The sequence below is a fragment of the Oculina patagonica genome, chromosome 10, assembly GCF_052425735.1.
Source record: "Oculina patagonica isolate OP01 chromosome 10, crgOcupat, whole genome shotgun sequence".
Classification (NCBI taxonomy): Eukaryota; Metazoa; Cnidaria; class Anthozoa; order Scleractinia; family Oculinidae; genus Oculina; species Oculina patagonica.
In genome coordinates, this window is record NC_135767.1 from 2021340 (window position 1) to 2039318 (window position 17979).

At 39.2% G+C, this 17979-nt stretch overlaps 2 protein-coding genes across 2 annotated transcripts; both read left to right on the forward strand.

Annotated features, from left to right (window-relative positions):
- Window positions 1-8: 8 nt before the first annotated feature.
- On the forward strand, window positions 9-12466 carry LOC144628607 (succinate--CoA ligase [GDP-forming] subunit beta, mitochondrial-like). Its single transcript, XM_078486737.1, has 11 exons — window positions 9-133; window positions 1865-2012; window positions 2693-2792; window positions 3083-3173; window positions 5336-5488; window positions 6042-6131; window positions 7085-7181; window positions 9092-9253; window positions 10231-10373; window positions 11288-11408; window positions 11744-12466. Exons 1-11 carry the CDS (start codon window positions 44-46, stop codon window positions 11854-11856), a joined length of 1308 nt encoding a protein of 435 aa, XP_078342863.1. The 5' UTR covers window positions 9-43; the 3' UTR covers window positions 11857-12466.
- A 1018-nt stretch (window positions 12467-13484) lies between these two features.
- On the forward strand, window positions 13485-16348 carry LOC144628224 (sulfotransferase 1C4-like). The gene is made up of 4 exons (XM_078486293.1): window positions 13485-13731; window positions 14571-14927; window positions 15500-15594; window positions 16047-16348. Exons 1-4 carry the CDS (start codon window positions 13551-13553, stop codon window positions 16314-16316), a joined length of 903 nt encoding a protein of 300 aa, XP_078342419.1. The 5' UTR covers window positions 13485-13550; the 3' UTR covers window positions 16317-16348.
- The last annotated feature ends 1631 nt before the right edge of the window (window positions 16349-17979 follow it).

The window sequence follows — 17979 nt, forward strand, 5'->3', positions numbered from 1 at the left end:
ATTTCCAACGCATGCCTCCTCGATCGTTCTTTCGAAATCCAAGATGGCGGCCTTATCGCGCGCTGGAAGTTTGTCTTCTGTTTGCAGAAAATGCGCTGGGATAACAAACAGATTTGGGCTTCGATCGCCACAAGTAAGTTGAACGTTATTTCTAGTTTATTTCTGGTACTTTTTTGCTGGACTGAGCTTAGTTTTTTAGCGTGTAACGAAGTTTATAAGTGAGCTAAGAAATGTTAACACCACGCTGAAATTAAAGGACTTGCCACGCATTTCGTGGCAAGTCCTTTAATTGCAGCGTGGTGTTGACATAACACACAATTCTTGCTCATGTTGCAACTGGTTTTACGGATTCTAATCACTTTATCACTCATTAGCAGCTTTACACCAAGCAGAAGTAATCGCGTTCAGCATCAAATTATAAATAAACAGGTCTAGATATTTCACCAGCTGATATTTGGAGGGGGTGTACAATGTTATAAGCTGATTGTTTACTTTATTTTTTTCTCCGTGATGTTTTAAGTAGTGTAAGGCATTCAGATCTTACGTTTTCTGATTTGGGATAAAGTCATCTCACAAGATTTCTTGATGTCTTCTTGAAATGTTTTGAGGTGTTAGAAAATAATATTTATAGCTGCAGGTACATATATTGGACCACCCCCACCCCAGGCCACCACCTCGCCCTCCCCCCCCCCTGGCTCAGGCTGATCTGGGTACTTAGCTTATTGTGTATTTTATAGTTCCAGTAATATTTCTGTATTTCCCTGCCTGTAGGAGACTCTTTTCTAACCAAGGTTCCAGTAGCAAGTCAACTTCACTGTCTTAGCCATTTTGCAATCATAGTTACATTTAAATGAACATATTTTAAATTTTAAAATATTTTAAATGAACATAACATGGTTAAAAATCCCAACTGGCAGGAGGCAGTCTAGTTGTTTCTTTACAAGCATTGCCAAGGACAATGGAGGGGAGGGGTCCTTGAGCTTGGAAATCCAGGCGGGAGGGGGGCACTAGCAGTCTGGGAAATCCAGTCAGAAGAGGGGGTCAAAAATTCTTGCCATCTGTCGGGGGGCGGGGGGTGTTTTTTCTGGAATAACCCAATTGTATAAGCTGAGGTCACAATTGAATGTTTCATAATTATTATAGAGGTAAAAGAGCATTGTACTGTCTATTACAATGTCATTTTCTACATTTTCTACAAGTTCATTAACATATCTTTAAATCAAGCAGCAAGCAAAAACCAGACTCTATCCCAATCTTCCCTCACTTTAAAAAAGTCCCCACATTTCCTCGCGAATTGGGTTGTTATAAATCTAAGTCCCTGAATGGTCTTTATCTGCAAAGTCCCCACAAAGTCCACAATTTCCCTATATCATGGACGGCGGAGCGGGGGTGGGGGGGGGTCTCCCCCCCTTTTTTTTTTCCCCCTTCCCCCCCCACCCCCCCCCCCATATGTGCCCCCTCCCCTCAGGGGAAGCTGATGGCAAGTACATAACATACATAATTAAGGCCATAAACATAATAACATATTGATTATTATTTATCACACACTTGACGCTTTCAAAATTGCTGATCCTGGCAGTATGCAGGACGCATGTCACATATAAACCTAGAAAATGGCCCAGCTCACCACGAGTCTCTTGTAGCTCAGTTGGTTAGAGCGCCCAACTGTTATCTGGGAGGCCATGGATTCAATTCCCATCCGGGACTCAGATTTTTTCTTTGTCCCACACCCATGACATAATGAATATTTCATCTTTATCATTTATCGCCAAACTTAAAATTTACCATCTTTATTATTTATGATTGTAATACGCTCAATGAGACCGTCGTGCTGGATGAATGAGAACAACTACTTCCCTTGCAGGCAGGTGCAGTTAGTGTTATCCCAGTCAGATGGCTGAATCTCCAAGAATTTCAGAGCAAGAAATTAATGGCTGACAATGGCGTTCATGTGCAGAGATTTAAAGTTGCAGAAAATGCTAAAGAGGCAGTTGAAATTGCCAAGGAATTAAGTAAGTCAATATCCAAAAAAATGTCTGTGATGAAAATTAAAGTAAATTATTACCCGATTTCAGGGCTGCAAATAACAGTCGGTCATTGGACATTGGCCGTCCAAAATTTGCTCATGTCTGATGAAATCCGAATTGTGGTCGGACATGATGTCCGGACAATTTTTGATCATAAATCATAAGTGATAACTTGTAAGTGGCCTTTGGTTTTAGGTGATGTCTGACCACAATTTTGTTTTGTCCGACCAAGATGGTGTCTTAGTAGGACATATGTCCTTTCAAGTGAAAAAAATTATTTGCAGCCCTGCGATTTAGTCAGACCCCACATTTAAATGGTATGTTTCATGCTCATATAAATTCGTAATGTACATTTCATCATGGGTGGAAAATCAATATCACTTTTAAGTTACAGTCCAAGTGTTCTATTCAAATATTAAACCACTTAGTGACTGTGACTGGTCCATTGTTATCAATAATTTAATTATTATTTATAATCAACCAATATTTCAAAACTGATAACAATCAACTGAGAATTGAATAGTATCATAAAATTGCAAAAAAGCCCTCCCCCTGAAAGTAAGCCATATCCCGCCCGCCCCAATTTCAGATGCAAAAATCCTTTCAATTATAAGGCCCTCCTGAATATCAGCCCATGTATAACCTAAAATGTTTTTGAAATGCAGATGCAAAAGAGTTTGTTCTAAAGGCACAGATCCTTGCTGGTGGTAGAGGAAAAGGAACATTCACAAGTGGTCTGAAGGGTGGTGTTCATTTGTCAACAGAGTAAGTCACTATTTTATGGATAAGCTTATCCATTGTTATGCTATAACTGTATTTTTTTATAGCCAATAGAAGTTAGAATTTCTATTGTTTTCAGAAATCAGCAATATTTGGGACAATCTTTGATAATTTTCAAAACTAGTAAATAGTGGTGGCTAGTTGGTCAGCTTTTTACCACATGTGGTTATCTTTCGGAACACGGTTAAATTAAATATTTTTTCCTTGAGATTTATAGATATATTTGGTATTATTCAGTAAATAATATGTTTTTTATCTTTTATTTTATTGCACAGTCCAGAAAAAATTGGCCAACTAACAGAACAAATGGTGGGATACAATCTAACAACCAAACAAACACCTCCAGAGGGAGTACTGGTAAAAAAGGTAAAAATTTACATTGTGTATTTCCAGAAAATATCATATACCCACCCCAAGGAACTGAAGGTCATTGGAAATTCCGAGGGGGAGGGGGGTCTCAAAAGCCAAAAATTTTAAAGGAAAGTAAAGAGCTTAAGGGACCATTCATTTTTTAGAAGGGTGGGGGGGGGGCGGAGGAATCCCTGTGTGTATTCAGTTGAAACTTTTTGGCCCTCCCCTGTAGTAGAGTAAAAAAAGGAAGGCCCTCCCCTAAAGTGCAATATTAAATCTTGCGACCCCCCCCCCCACACACACACACACACACACACACGTGCACCTAAAAAAAAAGTGGCTTTAGCATTACGCAAGACCAAAGAAGCAACTGGGCCAGCAGAAACTGGTTTAAAGCAAGATAAAAAGTTCCCAAACTTCCTAAAGTGGACTGATAAAGCCCTTGGCCCCGAACCATGAAAAAAAAATCCCTTGGTTATATTCCACATCCAAAAGGTGAACATACCGAAGCATACATGGAAATTTTACCAAAATTTTACAAGGCTGTTTGGCCCTTTTGTTCTTCTGTTGGAGCATTTCGAAAGCTATTCATGGAAGAAAGAAGCAGACAATACGAGACTACAATAAAGGTGAGATTAATGCAGAAGCAGCTTGACTTTGCTAGAGGGGACAATTTGGCTGCTTGTGGAAAGTATTTAGACGCTTCATATCTTCCAAAGCCTGGTGATGTAAGGGTTTTATCAGAGAATATTGCAAAGTTAACTGAACTTAAGGATGATGTTAACCAGCTCAAAGATGAACTACGAGTCTTTGACGAAAGTCTGTTTGATAAAACTGGTAGAAAACTCTGCCCTGGGAAGTCAGTTCACCATGATGTAGCTACAATTGAAAAATTAAACACCATGTCAAGGGAGGTTTCTTCATTTATTACTAGTCTCAGTGAAAGGGATCAAGAGGTAAAGAACACATTCAAGGGTCTAGTTTTAAAAGCTGGTACATAAAAATCCAGAAAGCGTAAGCAAAATGACAGGAAAGCAAGAAGAAGGAAGGTAATCAGATTAGAAAATGGTAGGAGTAGTTTTTCAAAAGATTGCACCAGACGTTGGCACAGAAGAGGTTATGGGTCTTACTATGAGGGTAGATAAGGGAGATCTGATCATTGAGGAATTAGAGGGATTAGCAAAGAGAGAGGTAAAGATTTTGTCAGACATCCTGGAAGCAGAGGATCATTTTATAACAGATGAGGCTAGAAAGTTCATTCTAGATTACTTACCTGTCAGAGAAGATGTTGAAAGTGATCAGAGTTCTGATAGTGGAGATGATAGGGATGCCAGTGGAAGAGCCATTCCTATACAGTTATAGTTACATTTACCAGTTGTGATTTATATATAACTATATATTCTAGTTTGATGCTTATTGTTTGTTTGATTCTTCCAGTTTATGTTGGAGAGTAATAATTTTTAAATTTGAATTTGTACACTACTTGTAACTGGTGTAATTTTATTATTTATGCAACAATAGAACTGTTTCATAACAATGTTGTTATTTTGTTGAAAGAACATATTTAATAATGAAAGAAAAATGTAAAGAACAATTTTTGTAAGTACTTTATAACATATAAACATGTTTTACTTTGGTCTTAGTTAATGTTTATTGAAAATAAAGGATTTTGATCTGGATTAAAATGAAGTGTTTTTCTACGCAACCCCCCTTTTCCAAACCGAAAATAATGATGACCCTCCCCTTTTGCCACTGTAAAAAATTAGTGACCCCCCCCCCCCCCCAAGATTCCTCCGGCCCTCTCCCCCTTCTAAAAAATAAATGGTCCCTAACTGGAATTTCCAGAGGGGTCTAGGGGATTCTAACCAAAAAACACTTCCGTGGGGGGGGGGGTATGGATTTTTTCTGGAACAACATATTTTACATTTTAGGCATGCACATTGTCATCTGGTCCTCTTTTCAATTTGCACCTGCTTCACAATACCATGAAATAATATGTGTGATTGACTTTTTGTATTATTTTGTATTTTTTTTGTATTCTTGTACTATCACTAGTAATAAAGTTTTTCCTAAACTTTCTTTATATATATTTTATTTGACTGTTTTGTTTGAAGAATACATTACACTTTATCTATTAGTTACATTTATATATCAAATGTTTAATATCTTTTGTTCAGGTAATGGTTGCAGAGAGTTATGATATCGCGCGTGAGACATACCTGGCCATTTTAATGGACAGAGATTACCAGGGGCCTGTGATTGTTGGGAGTCCAAAAGGTGGTATGGATATTGAAGAAGTTGCCGAGAGCACACCAGAACATATACACAAGGTATGATAACATTAACAGTCTTATTCCACGCTGATCTACTTTTAACTCCCCCTTACTGTATTAATACAATGTCAGGCAGATAGGTGATGAAAAAAGGCAACAACATCAAAATAAAATAATATATAAATTAAATTAATCAACTTTGTTTCAGGAGGGTTGCACAAAACAGTCTTTCGAATGACAAACCCCTGGCCCTCGGATTCCCAATCGAATTGGAATTTAGAAGTGTTGGTTTTTTGTGGAGGGAGGAAACCATAGAACCTAGAGAAAAACCCTCGGAGCAAGGATGAGAACCAACAAGAAACTCGCCCTACATATGACTTCAAGTCCGGGAATCGAACCCAGGCCCGATTGGTGGGAGGTGAGGGTTCTCACCACTACGCTATCCCTGCTCCCCATTATCAGCATATTATTGTTTTGATGTACCACAAAAATTAACTTTGATTTTTATGTTATATTTACAATGCCACAGAGATAAGAAAACATTTTAGGTACATTGACATGTAAGCTATTGTAATTTAATATTGATTTTTACATGTACCTTTTATATCAGGTGGCTGTTGATATTTTCAAAGGAATCCAAGACAAAGATGCCAGATATCTTGCAGAAAAACTAGAATTTAAAGGACCTCTATTAGAACAAGTAAGTTGACAGAGACAAAGGTTTCCATTCTTGCACTCATTTTTGTCCCTACAAACTAGAAAACTGAGTTCTGGGTTAAAAAAAGTCTGTACTGATAGCCTACCCAGGCTTTAGCCAAGATTTAAAAAGTGACAGTCCAAATTTTTTATAAGGCAGGCCTAACTTTGTCCCCATAGGAGGGTCTGAGGAGCATGTAAGGTGTTTTTCTGCAGTTATGAGTGCAAAGGTATCCAAAGATATCTAAATTGGCTCAAAAAAACCTCTGTATACAGTTATTCATATTAATTTTCTCTAAAAAGTGGCTGTCCAAAGGACTCCAGGACTCCCACCTGGCTAAAAGCCTCAGCCTACCTAACGCAACAGGGAGCCATGTAGCATCTCTGGTTGTTACTCCCATGTGGAAAATGTAGTACGGTAGTTGTTTCCTTTCTGAGAGTGTGAGCTGAGAGGCACATTATGGCTTGGGGCCTAAGGCAGAGCAAAAAAATTGAGGGGGATGGAGTAAGGGTGGGGGAGAAGGAGGAAGCATATGCTTACCCATGATATTAAATGGAATCATTGGCAGGTATTCCTTTTCCCCACCCTCACCCCTTTCATTCCCCACCCCACCCCACCTTGGTTCCCAATATAACTGTGTAACGACCAACCAAAGGCACTACACATATCTCTGTAGGGCTGTGTCATATCAATTTATGAATTATGAGGCATTTCTCTCACAAGGGGTTGAGTGAACTTGTAAAAAAAATTCTTGAAGAGCTGAAATTTCCCCCCCCCCCATTCAATTTATGTAAGCAAGAAAAGCCCTCATTTACACCTACTCCATCCCCCCTGAAGGCCCATCTCTGCCCCCCTGCCTCCTTTTTGAACACACCTTGACTTGCTGCTGCTTGGGACATTGGTTTCAAAGAATTCCTGTTATGGCTTATAACTGGGAATTTTGGTTGCTTTCACAGGCTGCAGAACAAATAAAGGCTCTCTATGAACTCTTTCTTAAAGTTGATGCTACACAAGTAGAAATCAACCCTTTTGGAGAAACACCAGATGGCAAAGGTATTCTTTGTAAATCCTGAAAATTTAAACATTGAGTAGTACTGTAAAAAAATAAATCTATTTATTCCAAGAATTTATACTGTAGAATATTCTCAGACATTTTTCTATCACTCTAGTTGCTACATTGAGTAGCAAGTAGGATTTGAGTTTTTCAGCTCAAGCTAAGCCCAGCTAGTGTCTTTATGTTGTATCTTTGGGGAAGACTCCCTCTCATCCCAGGTTAAAGGCCTGTCTAAACTCAAAAACACTGTTGCAAAAGCATTGTTGCAGAGGCAAGTGTTTCCCAGTTTAGCCCCATGGAAAACATTTGTTGTGGAAACCAATTTTGCTTCTTGAAATTAAAAAAAAGGTTGTTGCCTCAGGTCAGAAACATTTTTGCTTTTTAGACACAAAATATTTAATTTTGCTTCCAAAATATACATGCATGTTGCCCAGTTTAGCCACCATGGAAGCAATGTTGACTAAGTTGTTTCCAATGCTGCTCATTAAAATGTTTACAAGCAACAGTATGTTCGCATATTATGCACGTGTGACACTTTGTTCCCAGAATATTGTTTCCTCCTTTAGCCACTGGGGCAGCAAAACATTTCACTTTCTTCCTTCTAATTTAGCCACCCAGGAAACATGACACTTAGTCAACATTGCTTCCATGGTGGCTAAACTGGGCAACATGCATGTATATTAAGCCTGGCACAAGATCTAAAAACGAAAGCGCAATAAGATTTCACGCGGAAACAACAGACCATGACATTCATCCGGATTATGTAGAAATTTTAGAAAGAAATGTCAACAATAGGCAACAATGCCTATTCCTAGAAGCGCTACATTCTATCCAGGACATTAACTGTGTGAATGAGCATGTGCATTTTCCACAAGTTTATTTAACATTGAGAACATCCCTAGAGACCGGCGGCGTATAAAAGACTTATTATGCAAAACTGAACCAATTTTAACTCTGATGAAGATAACAGAGAGTTACCGCATATTCAGTTTTATATGTTTTTACTTAACAAATGGTAAACGTCACAGCGTGCACTATTGAGTTACAGATGCACGCGGGAGGTTGCTAAGCACGAAAGATGCGTAAGAGTCGCCCGAGGCGATAGCCGAGGGCGACTCTAGCTTCTTGAGTGCTTAGCAAACCTCCCAAGTGCATCTGTAACTCAATAGTGCACGCTGTGACGTTTACCATTTGTTTTATAGCACAACTTTTAGGCGATTTATTATTTTTTTTTTTGAGGTCAAGTGCGCGCGCTTATTTGAACAACTGTGTGTAGTGCTCACGTAAACGCTGACGAAAACCTAAAAGAAAAATACAAACAAAACAAAGTTTTGAATTATTTCAAACTTGCATTATACCTCAAAGTCTTTCAGCATTATGGAGAAATGGTTTTTCTTATGTTTAGCTTTTCAAAATCACAGGAAAATCGAGAAAACAAGTAAAAACTCGTGAAGTAGTGGCACTTTCTTGTGCTATGTCGCATCAGATCAGTGCGCGCGCTCAGGTTGAAGGCATACGTCAGTGTGCACCCATGGGCGAATAGTAGACGCTAAATTAACCAATCAGAATGCGCGCTTTACTTTAGTTGTGCTATAACAACTTTTTTGAACCGATTTAATGATCAGATACAAACCAAATTTCATTATAAACATGACAGTGTTTCCTACTTTAGCCAGGCCTAAAAGATAGCTACCTGCAACAGAAGTGGCATTCCATCCAGGGGCAAAGGAATACTCCCGTTAGAAAAGTGTCAGCTGCACTGTTAAACCTTCTAAATTCCAAGGTTGGACCAAACTTCTATCACCATTTTCAGAACAGTTTAGACCAAAAATCTGAGAAATCCCTGTGACATAGTGACATAGTGGGTGTTTGAACAGGTGGTTGACAATCCTGTGTTTAAATTTTTCAGTTGTTTGTTTTGATGCCAAGTTCAACTTTGATGACAGCGCCAAATTCAGGCAGAAAGAAGTGTTTGCTATGGATGACCAAAGTGAGAGTGACCCAAGAGAAGTGGAAGCTGGAAAATATGACCTCAATTATATTGGTCTGGATGGAAATATTGCCTGCCTCGGTAAGATAAGTTTCACAAATATTCTCTTAACTTGGAGGCAGACAAGAGAAAGCTTCTGCCAATGTTTAGGTTAGAATAGAACTAACAATAGATTTTCGCTCAAACTTTGCCTACTGGTTGTTCATCCCAAGAGAACTTTATTTTGAAATAAAAAAGTGGGGTCCCGGTATTCGCTTAGGAGCAGAAAAACCTTCCATATCCCCTATAATTCCTTACAATATCAGCAATAATACTATCACAAAAACTTGGTAAGGTCACATTTCCGTTTGTTATTCATTTTTCTACTAAAGAAACTTGTTCATATTCTTTTAAAAATGGACCTGTAACCAGGTGGTTGATTCATTAAGAAATAAAAACGTTACTCTGGTTAAAAATTTGTTGTAAAAATGTTCGTAAAGCCTTCATCAGGGGAAAGTGATAAGTTTTTTGTTCATATTCATTTTATAGAAAGAAGGTTATTGCTAGACGCAGAAAAATAAAAAAAAAAAATGATAGGTCCTGGTACTTGTTTACAAGTACACAACGATTTACCTTTTTTGCGAGCCAAGCCATACAGAAAAAGCTGTCATTTTCTTAATGTGTGTGCACTAATAATGTGAATTATTATTCAACACATGCGCGCGCTGCCCAAATATGGTCAAAATGTTAACGATATCTGTCATCCGTACATAACAGATATCCTGCGACATACGTAGGTTGCGAAGATTCGTCCGAAATCTTGTAAAGCGGTCCATAATTACAGTTTTTCTTTCTGCAAAATGTGTTTCGTTGACAATTTGTTGAATAATAAAACAATTATCCTGCTCAATCTTGCGGAATATCGTCTGATTTTAGCCAACTCGGCCTACGGCCTCGTCGGCTAAGTATCAGGCGATATTCCGCGCGATTTCGCAGGATAATTGTTAAATATTATGCGCAGTACAGGATACCCAATGCAATACTGAGGAATGACCTTAAGTATTTTTTTAATTTTCTAGTGAATGGTGCTGGCTTAGCGATGGCAACAATGGACGAAATCAAACTCCACGGGGGTACCCCAGCTAATTTCTTAGATCTTGGGGGTGGGGTACAGCAGGAAGGTGTGTTCCAGGCCTTCAACATTGTAACAAAGGATCCTAGAGTAAGTGATATTCTTGACTCTGTTGTTGTTGTTATTTTTAGTGTTGTTACTGTTGTTTTTTATTCTAGTGACAACCGTAAGTGACAAGATGTGTTAAGCCCTGATAGTGCCATTTGGCACATAATGTCATAACTTGGAAAGATCTCCATTTTGCAACCTTAAATTTGTTCCTCACCCTATTTGTGACTTGATTGACCACCCCTATAACTTTTAAAACTTTTTTTCCTGATATGTATGTGAGATGCAACATAACTGAAATTAACCACAACACTGAGAGCTGCACAATAAGCTAAAGTGTAGGGATATACCCATTATATACGGGGAGGGGGGGGGGGGGCCTACACACATTTTCAAAACTTTTTCTTTTTACATTTTTATGCCATTTCTTTCAAGGCCATAACTTTCTTATTATTTGTTGACATGGTTTATGAAGTATTCTAATCAATACCTTTCAAATGGTGTATCATACATGGGCATCCAGTTAATATTTTATTGATTTAGGAAAAGAGACCATTTACCTCGGGGCTTAAAGGGTTAAGGCTTTGCTATAACAGGAATTTGTGAAATTTAAAATATACTGGGTCCTGGAAAACTATTGAAAAGTTCATTATCTTGATCAACTTTTTGAAAACCCCTGGAATTTGAGAAAAAGGGTAAGGGGTAAACTCGCGGAACTAGTAAATTTTAAGAAATTTGTTTGAAAAAACGACAATGAAATTGGAAACCATAGTTTTTTAAATGAAGTACCCATGGTCCAAAGTAACAAACGCTATACCCAAACTGAATTAAAATGGTGACAGGCTAACCTACGAAATTTTACCCAAAAACGTGCCCCTTTGGGATCAGACTATTATAAAACTTGTAACGATTGCTTGGTTATTTAGCTGATGTTGACTCTACACTTAATTCTGCAGGTAAAGTCAATTTTAGTGAATATATTTGGTGGTATTGTCGACTGTTCCATTGTAGCAAATGGAATTACTTCGGCTTACAAAAAACTCAATGTAAAAGTCCCTGTCGTAGTACGGTTAGAAGGTGAGAAATTTTCTTTAACTTTTTAATATTCCAAATAATTCGAGGGTTTAATTAAGTAACATTTCAATCAATTTAGGTACCCACTGAAAATTTTCCCGCCTTTTTTGGCCAGCCGCCCGCGCTTGCGACAAGTCGTTTTTGACTGGTTTGTTACTGACAAGACAGGTCGCACCATGATTGATTAAAAACTGTGGGCCTTGACTTTGACCATTTGAAAAGTTGCATTCTCCGTTGCAGAAAAACTGTGTTTTTTTTCGCGTCTGGCTGCTAAAGCGTGCCTCCTGCAAGCGCCAAGTAAACGCTAACTAACTCTGTTTCTTTATTTTTAAACAAAGGCACAAATGTGGAAAGCGCCAAACGCATTCTTACCGAGAGTGGAATGCCGCTGATCCCAGCAGATGATATGGACGATGCAGCAAGAAAGGCCGTCATCAGTCTGGTGAACTGATGCATTGTGGATACTGATGGAATTATAGGAGCTATGCCACGGATAGCGCTGAAATTTTTCAAATTTGTCGTTTGCAATCTGCTTCAATCTTCATCAATTTTAACCATCCTTCTTCCTTTTTGGTTTATTATTACTTATGTTATGTTATTCTGTCTTAGTAAATTATTATTTTAAGGTTCTTTCGGGTTGAAGGCAGTTTTGTACAGCCCTAAAAACGACTGCAGTAGCTTGTTAACAATATGCCGCGCTGCAGACGAACAAAACCCCGGTTTGTCTGCAACGCAGGCTAGCCGTGACATAGCTCCTTAAATAATTGAATGATGAACAGGGATAGCTTCTGGGTCACATTTCTCAGAGTTATAAGATATGTATGATAGCATCCAAAAACTTTATTGCCGGAATAGAATTAGCCTCCAGACGTCTTTAATATGGCTCGTCACGCACTCCTCCCGCGTGACGATCGACGATCCCAAATAGCCTCTGCTAGAATATAATGTGTGAACACAGCGAATTCCGAATTCACCATCGGGAGTCTCCTCCTAAGATGAACTATTTTTAAATCGGCTCTGTAATAGTAAAAACAGCAGATTTGCTGTTTAAGATTAAAGGGAGATTTTAACAAAACTACGACAGAGACGCATTTTTCTCGCAATAATCAGCACTTCACTCTTTATTTTACTGACTCTATTCACAGACCAACTTGTCCACATAGCTAGCTCTTAAGTCCCGGGAACTAGCTCCTTGGACAGGATATGTCGGCGATGACGTTAGCGTCTACGTTGCATTGACATCACGTGTACCAAATGTACTGTTCCAACTTGACATGTAAAGCCAAATGAAAGATATTCTTACATCAAATCAATCAATAAAGTAGTGTTAGCTCTGTTATTGCTTATGACCGATAAATGGATAGATGAATAAACTCAAAGGGACTATTTTGACAGTTGGGTACTGGTGCCATTTATACAACAAATGTTGGATACGTTTTAAAAACCGTTAAGCCCCGGCTTAAGGTGGCGGTTATTTTTGTAAACGTGAACTTGAGTGAGATTTTAAGTGGTTTAAAGAAGCGATAAAAAAAGAAAAAAATTGGAACACCAACAGTCAGTTGACCCCCATGCAAGAGCACCCCAGGTTGTCAGGGGACTGTTTTGGTGTCCGTCGACTAATTTTTAACTTTAAATTCTAATATTGAAATTACTTAAATATTTCTATTTCTCTAAATTTTACATCTCGGGTTTTACATATCCTTTTCCTCCAAATCATCCCAAAATATCACCCAAAAAACTACAAATGTTAAAGTACAAGATACGTTGTTATAATATGTTATATGACCTTATATGATAATGTCGAAGTAAAAATCGTGCCGCAGCCTTTAATAGCGGAAGGATAACCTGGGCTGACTCCTCCCCGCTCCGAATCATCTTTTTGGCAATGAAAGAATCAGACCCTTGGGACAAGCCTGGATTTGACTCACAAAGATAATAATGAAACAAGTGGGAAACGCACACTTTTGGTCCTTTTTAGCGAAGAAACTTCGTTCCCAGATCACGGGCTGTGGACCGAGGAAGGATAGGGACCTGGGAACCAGGTTGCGAAAGACCGCAATCAATGATTTGTACAGATTTTCACAAGCGGTCCTTACGCGGTAAATTCCAACCAATTACATATTGTACGACAGTGGCGACACGGCAATGACAGAGATAACGATCGTCCAAGAACGGAAGGGAGAATTTACTGGGCCTCGACAGGCACTGATTCACGGTATCCGAGTTCCATTCTACGAGCCCAACGTAGATAAAGATTTTGAAAAAGATTTGAGTCGTTTTGAAACCCGATCAGACGACGTTTATGTGGTTAGTTATCCCAAGTCAGGTGAGGCTGTATAGATGGGTGAATAATGCTCGATCGAGACGTAGTGTGGTAAGATTTCCATTCCTAATTATGTATGCAATTTCTTCAAACTGTGTACACAGCAGCAACGCACTTCGAAATTGCATGCATAATGAATTGCCCCGAATTTGCAAAATGCTTTTTGTGTGTGTGTGCTGTATATGGACCAGGACTCTTAATATACCCCCTAACCCTTTCCCCTTTAATTTATACCCTCATCCCCCCCCCCCCCCCCAACACATGTCAACACACACACGAGCATCCGTACTCAATTCACAGGAATGCGTGAGTCGTGCAAATCGTGGCCGTTATTCGGGACGTCACGCAACACTTCTTACTTAGTGGAGGGGAGGGTTGCGTGACGAGCCATAACGGCTTAGCATGATAAGGGATCATCGCACCATAGATGGACAAAATCACAAACTGTGTTATGCTAAGAATCCACTCTTACTTCCCAGAGGTTTTGTGCATTTCGTTCAAAACTAAAGTTCAATTCCTTGTTGAAAATAGAATAAAAAAATATACGGCTCATGAAATGAAATGCCTAGACAAAGGAGCATGCAACAGTTTGTTCCCCTGCCCTCCTCCGAGGTGCCCTCCCTGCCTCAGTGACGTTATGCTGCCAAAAAAAATTAGTCCAGAGCGCTATTTAAAACGAGGGTGCAAATAGTGTCACAGGGCAAGGAGGTAAGATGCGTGACAAGGCGAAAGAACATCCCTTTAAAATAAACCTTAACATCAGAAAACTACAAAAATAAAACGGCAGGATCACGAAACGAAACAGAGAGAACGTTCTTTCATCCATCTTGGTATTTTTACAGGAACAACTTGGCTACAAGAAATTGTTTGGCAAATATATCACAATGGCGACATCAGCAAAGAAGAAGTAGAGAGTCGATATTATCAACTGGAAAAAAGTCAACTCTTTGAAAGGCCTGGGGACGAGCAGCAAGTTGCGCTGAACTCCCGGCCCAGTCCCCGCTTCATCAAGTCTCATCTTCCATATCACGTGATCCCGATAAGTGAAAACAAAGCTAACAGAAGCAAGTATCTTTACATAGCGCGAAATCCCAAAGATGCTGCAGTTTCTTTTTATCACTTTGTACGCAGTTTTGGACCTGCCAGTCACTTTTATGGGAATTGGGAGTTCTTTGCCAAGATGTTTTTGGAAGGGAAGGGTAAGGATACCTCATTACACCACTTTTATTTGTAGAAAAATAACGGGCAATTTATATTGTCAAACTACATATGGTCAAGACGTTTCGATTGTGAACCCTTCGTCGCGTTCCCTTCCCGCAAATTCTTGACGTCACTATTTTGTGACGCGTGGACCAACGAACAGCCTTTGGCGGGAACGTATTCCCTCAATTATTCCCTCACCCAGAATAACTCGTTTCCAGGCTCTTGCTTGCGCTTCACCCTGGGCAAAGTGAGGACATCAGGGAACTGGGCTTGAGTAATATTAAACCAACGCTGGTGAACAATTTAGCGAATCACGAGAAAGGCCACAGCCTTGCAGGCGTTATTGGGACGTCACGCAATACTTCTCCCTTATGATAAGTAGTAGTAGCCTTTCACTCCTTCTCAGGAGCATAGGCCATCAATAGTCTCTCGCCATAGCCTCCTGTCCTGTGCATCCCTCTCTAGCTGGTACCAACTCTTGCCCATGGGCTTGATTGCTAGAGAGAGCCCACTCACCTCATGTTACAGGGCTCCATTATTGTTGAATTTCTAACGTGTTCTTCTGTAGGAGCATTTGGCTTGTGGTCTGATCACGTGTTACCATGGTGGAAACACAGAAACGAACCACACATCTTGTTTCTCAAATACGAAGACTTGAAAAAGGTAGAGATATACATGTTGCTGTGATGTCCTAGTCCTTTGCAACTCTCCTTTTATCGATAATTTTAAGTACAATAGACAATTTGATTTGTAATTAATCATAAAGCTTCCGTGTTTCATCATTAGGCTCGATTTCTGCAGCTTTCTCTCCGACCGGTCTTCATTTTTTCCGAACAGCGGCCGAAGTATGCCGAAAGTTTACCGGCGATCGGCGATCACGAATCGAGACTCAGTGAGAGTGAGACTCATGATCGTGAACGATTTCCGAAGACGCTCCTCTTATTTCTTAAGTCCATGAAAGAATCTAACTTTTTTTTCGTAATCTTAAACATTGCAAAAAAAAATAATATATCACTTTCCTCGTCTTATCTTCTTCTTCGTGAAGAATTATTCTTATGTGTTCTTGCGTGCGTCATATCAGCGGTTAACGATTTTGAACTTTTTTTCTCTTTTAGGACCTTTGTAATAACGTTCGTCGAATCAGCGAATTTCTCGAGAAACCTCTATCAGAAGAAATAGTTGCTAAAATCTCTCATCAGTGCACCTTTGCGGAAATGAAGAAAAATTCTGACTCTTTTACAATCTCTGTGCATCCTACAAAACCAAGTCTTCTTCGCAAGGGTGAAGTTGGAGGATGGAAGAGTCAGTTTAGTGAAGAACTGAACAGGGCATTTGATGAACAGTTCATGGACAAATTGAAAGGAACAGGACTGCATTTTGACTAAGACAAATAACAACATTTATTTTATTAGTAACAATTTTTTTAATTTAACAGTCTCTTGAATGTAAGACCACAAAACAGCTTTCTCTTATATAAAAAATATATTAATCAATAAATAGATATAATTTTTCAAACTTATTTACAACTTCTAGTGATTTTTGATGGCGACAATAAACCATACATTTTTCAATTGTCATGAGGCAAAGGAGCATTTCTGCAACAACGAAATAAAGTGCATTGTAAATAAACGCTTTGTATGTACACTGGAAAGCTTTTCTCGTTCTTTTAGTAGCATATCATTGATGACAACCTAAGCCCCGGAACCCATTTATAGCTGGAAAATAAAGAATTAACTGTAGATAGTTTAAAGTGCTGTAAAGTAACTCAGGAATTTCCCTCTTTGCGTTAGTCCTAGAAAGGAAATCGAGGATCACACTGAAAGGCGAAGAAAAATTTCTTGACCTTGGCGGAACCTTCAATTAGATCACCGTTAATTTGCTCTACCGACTGAGCTACAAGGCCAGACGGGAGCAGGTCGAGGGTAATTTAAGTTACCAGGAGTAATTCTTTACTTTTCAGCTCCTAATATCAGTGCTGCGTGGCGAAATATTGCATTTGCAATTGTACCCATTTATACACTTGGCTGGAAAGAAGCACTGTGAGAGTAAAGTGTCTTGCCCAAGAACACAACGCAATGATCCAGCTTGGCAGGGATCGAAACCAGGCCACTCGATCCGGAGATAAACGCGCCAACATAATAATAATAACATTTATTTAACCTCGGTTTGATGGGGCTGATTAGGCCCCTAGCAAAAGTATGCTAATGTGCCGAGAAAAAAAAAAAAAAAAATGGCAATAAACAGAAAACACAAAAAAATTAAGAAACTATTTACAATTATATATATATATAAAAAACACTATCCGACTTGCGATGTATTGAAGGTCAGCTGACGTACTGCCTTCTTAAATGCCTTAATTGACGTCAGCGTCCGCATTGTGTCAGGAATCGAGTTCCACGCCTTATCAGCAGTGTACCTTGCAGATTTTAGTCCAAATGTAGTGGTGTTGACTTTTGGGATGACCATTTTATTCATCCCTCGCAAGTTCTTGACATTGTCTCTGATGCTAAACAAATTCCTAAGGTATTCGGGTGCCGAACCGTTCATAGCCTTAAATACTATAAACAGCATATCTTGTATGCGGCGGTCTTCTAGAGTATAGCCAATGCGATTGGCCAGACTACTATAATCCGAGGATAGGTCCCTAAAGACATAACGTAACGCCCGTTCATGAAGTTTGTTCAGCTTACTGCTGTCCGACTTGAGACAGTGATGCCAGATGGACGAGCAATAACTAAAGTAAGACATAATAAATGAATTGTACAAAGACAGTTTGGACGAAAAGGATAGTATGTTCTTTAGCCTACTGAGCACATCTATTTGTTTTGCTATCTTCTTACATAACTTCAAGACGTGTTTTGTGAAATGGAGTGAATCGTCGACAATAACACCCAGTAGCTCAGCCTCCTTGACGCGGGGAACGAGTTTCCCATCAGCAAAGAATGTCAACTCTGTGTCTTTGTTTGCTGAAAGAACCAAGGCTTTGCACTTTTCAGGGTTTAATAACATTCTATTTTTTCGAAACCAATCGCACGCTACATTCAGTTC

Excerpts from the sequence above, each read along its gene's own strand:
- LOC144628607 (XM_078486737.1), top strand. The coding sequence starts at position 44 with ATGGCGGCCTTATCGCGCGCTGGAAGTTTGTCTTCTGTTTGCAGAAAA. Across the intron at positions 134-1,864 it reads TTGGGCTTCGATCGCCACAA|GCAGGTGCAGTTAGTGTTAT; the intron begins GTAAGTTGAACG and ends CTTCCCTTGCAG. Across the intron at positions 5,489-6,041 it reads CACCAGAACATATACACAAG|GTGGCTGTTGATATTTTCAA; the intron begins GTATGATAACAT and ends CTTTTATATCAG.
- LOC144628224 (XM_078486293.1), top strand. The coding sequence starts at position 13,551 with ATGACAGAGATAACGATCGTCCAAGAACGGAAGGGAGAATTTACTGGG. Across the intron at positions 13,732-14,570 it reads GGTTAGTTATCCCAAGTCAG|GAACAACTTGGCTACAAGAA; the intron begins GTGAGGCTGTAT and ends GTATTTTTACAG. Across the intron at positions 15,595-16,046 it reads AATACGAAGACTTGAAAAAG|GACCTTTGTAATAACGTTCG; the intron begins GTAGAGATATAC and ends TTTCTCTTTTAG.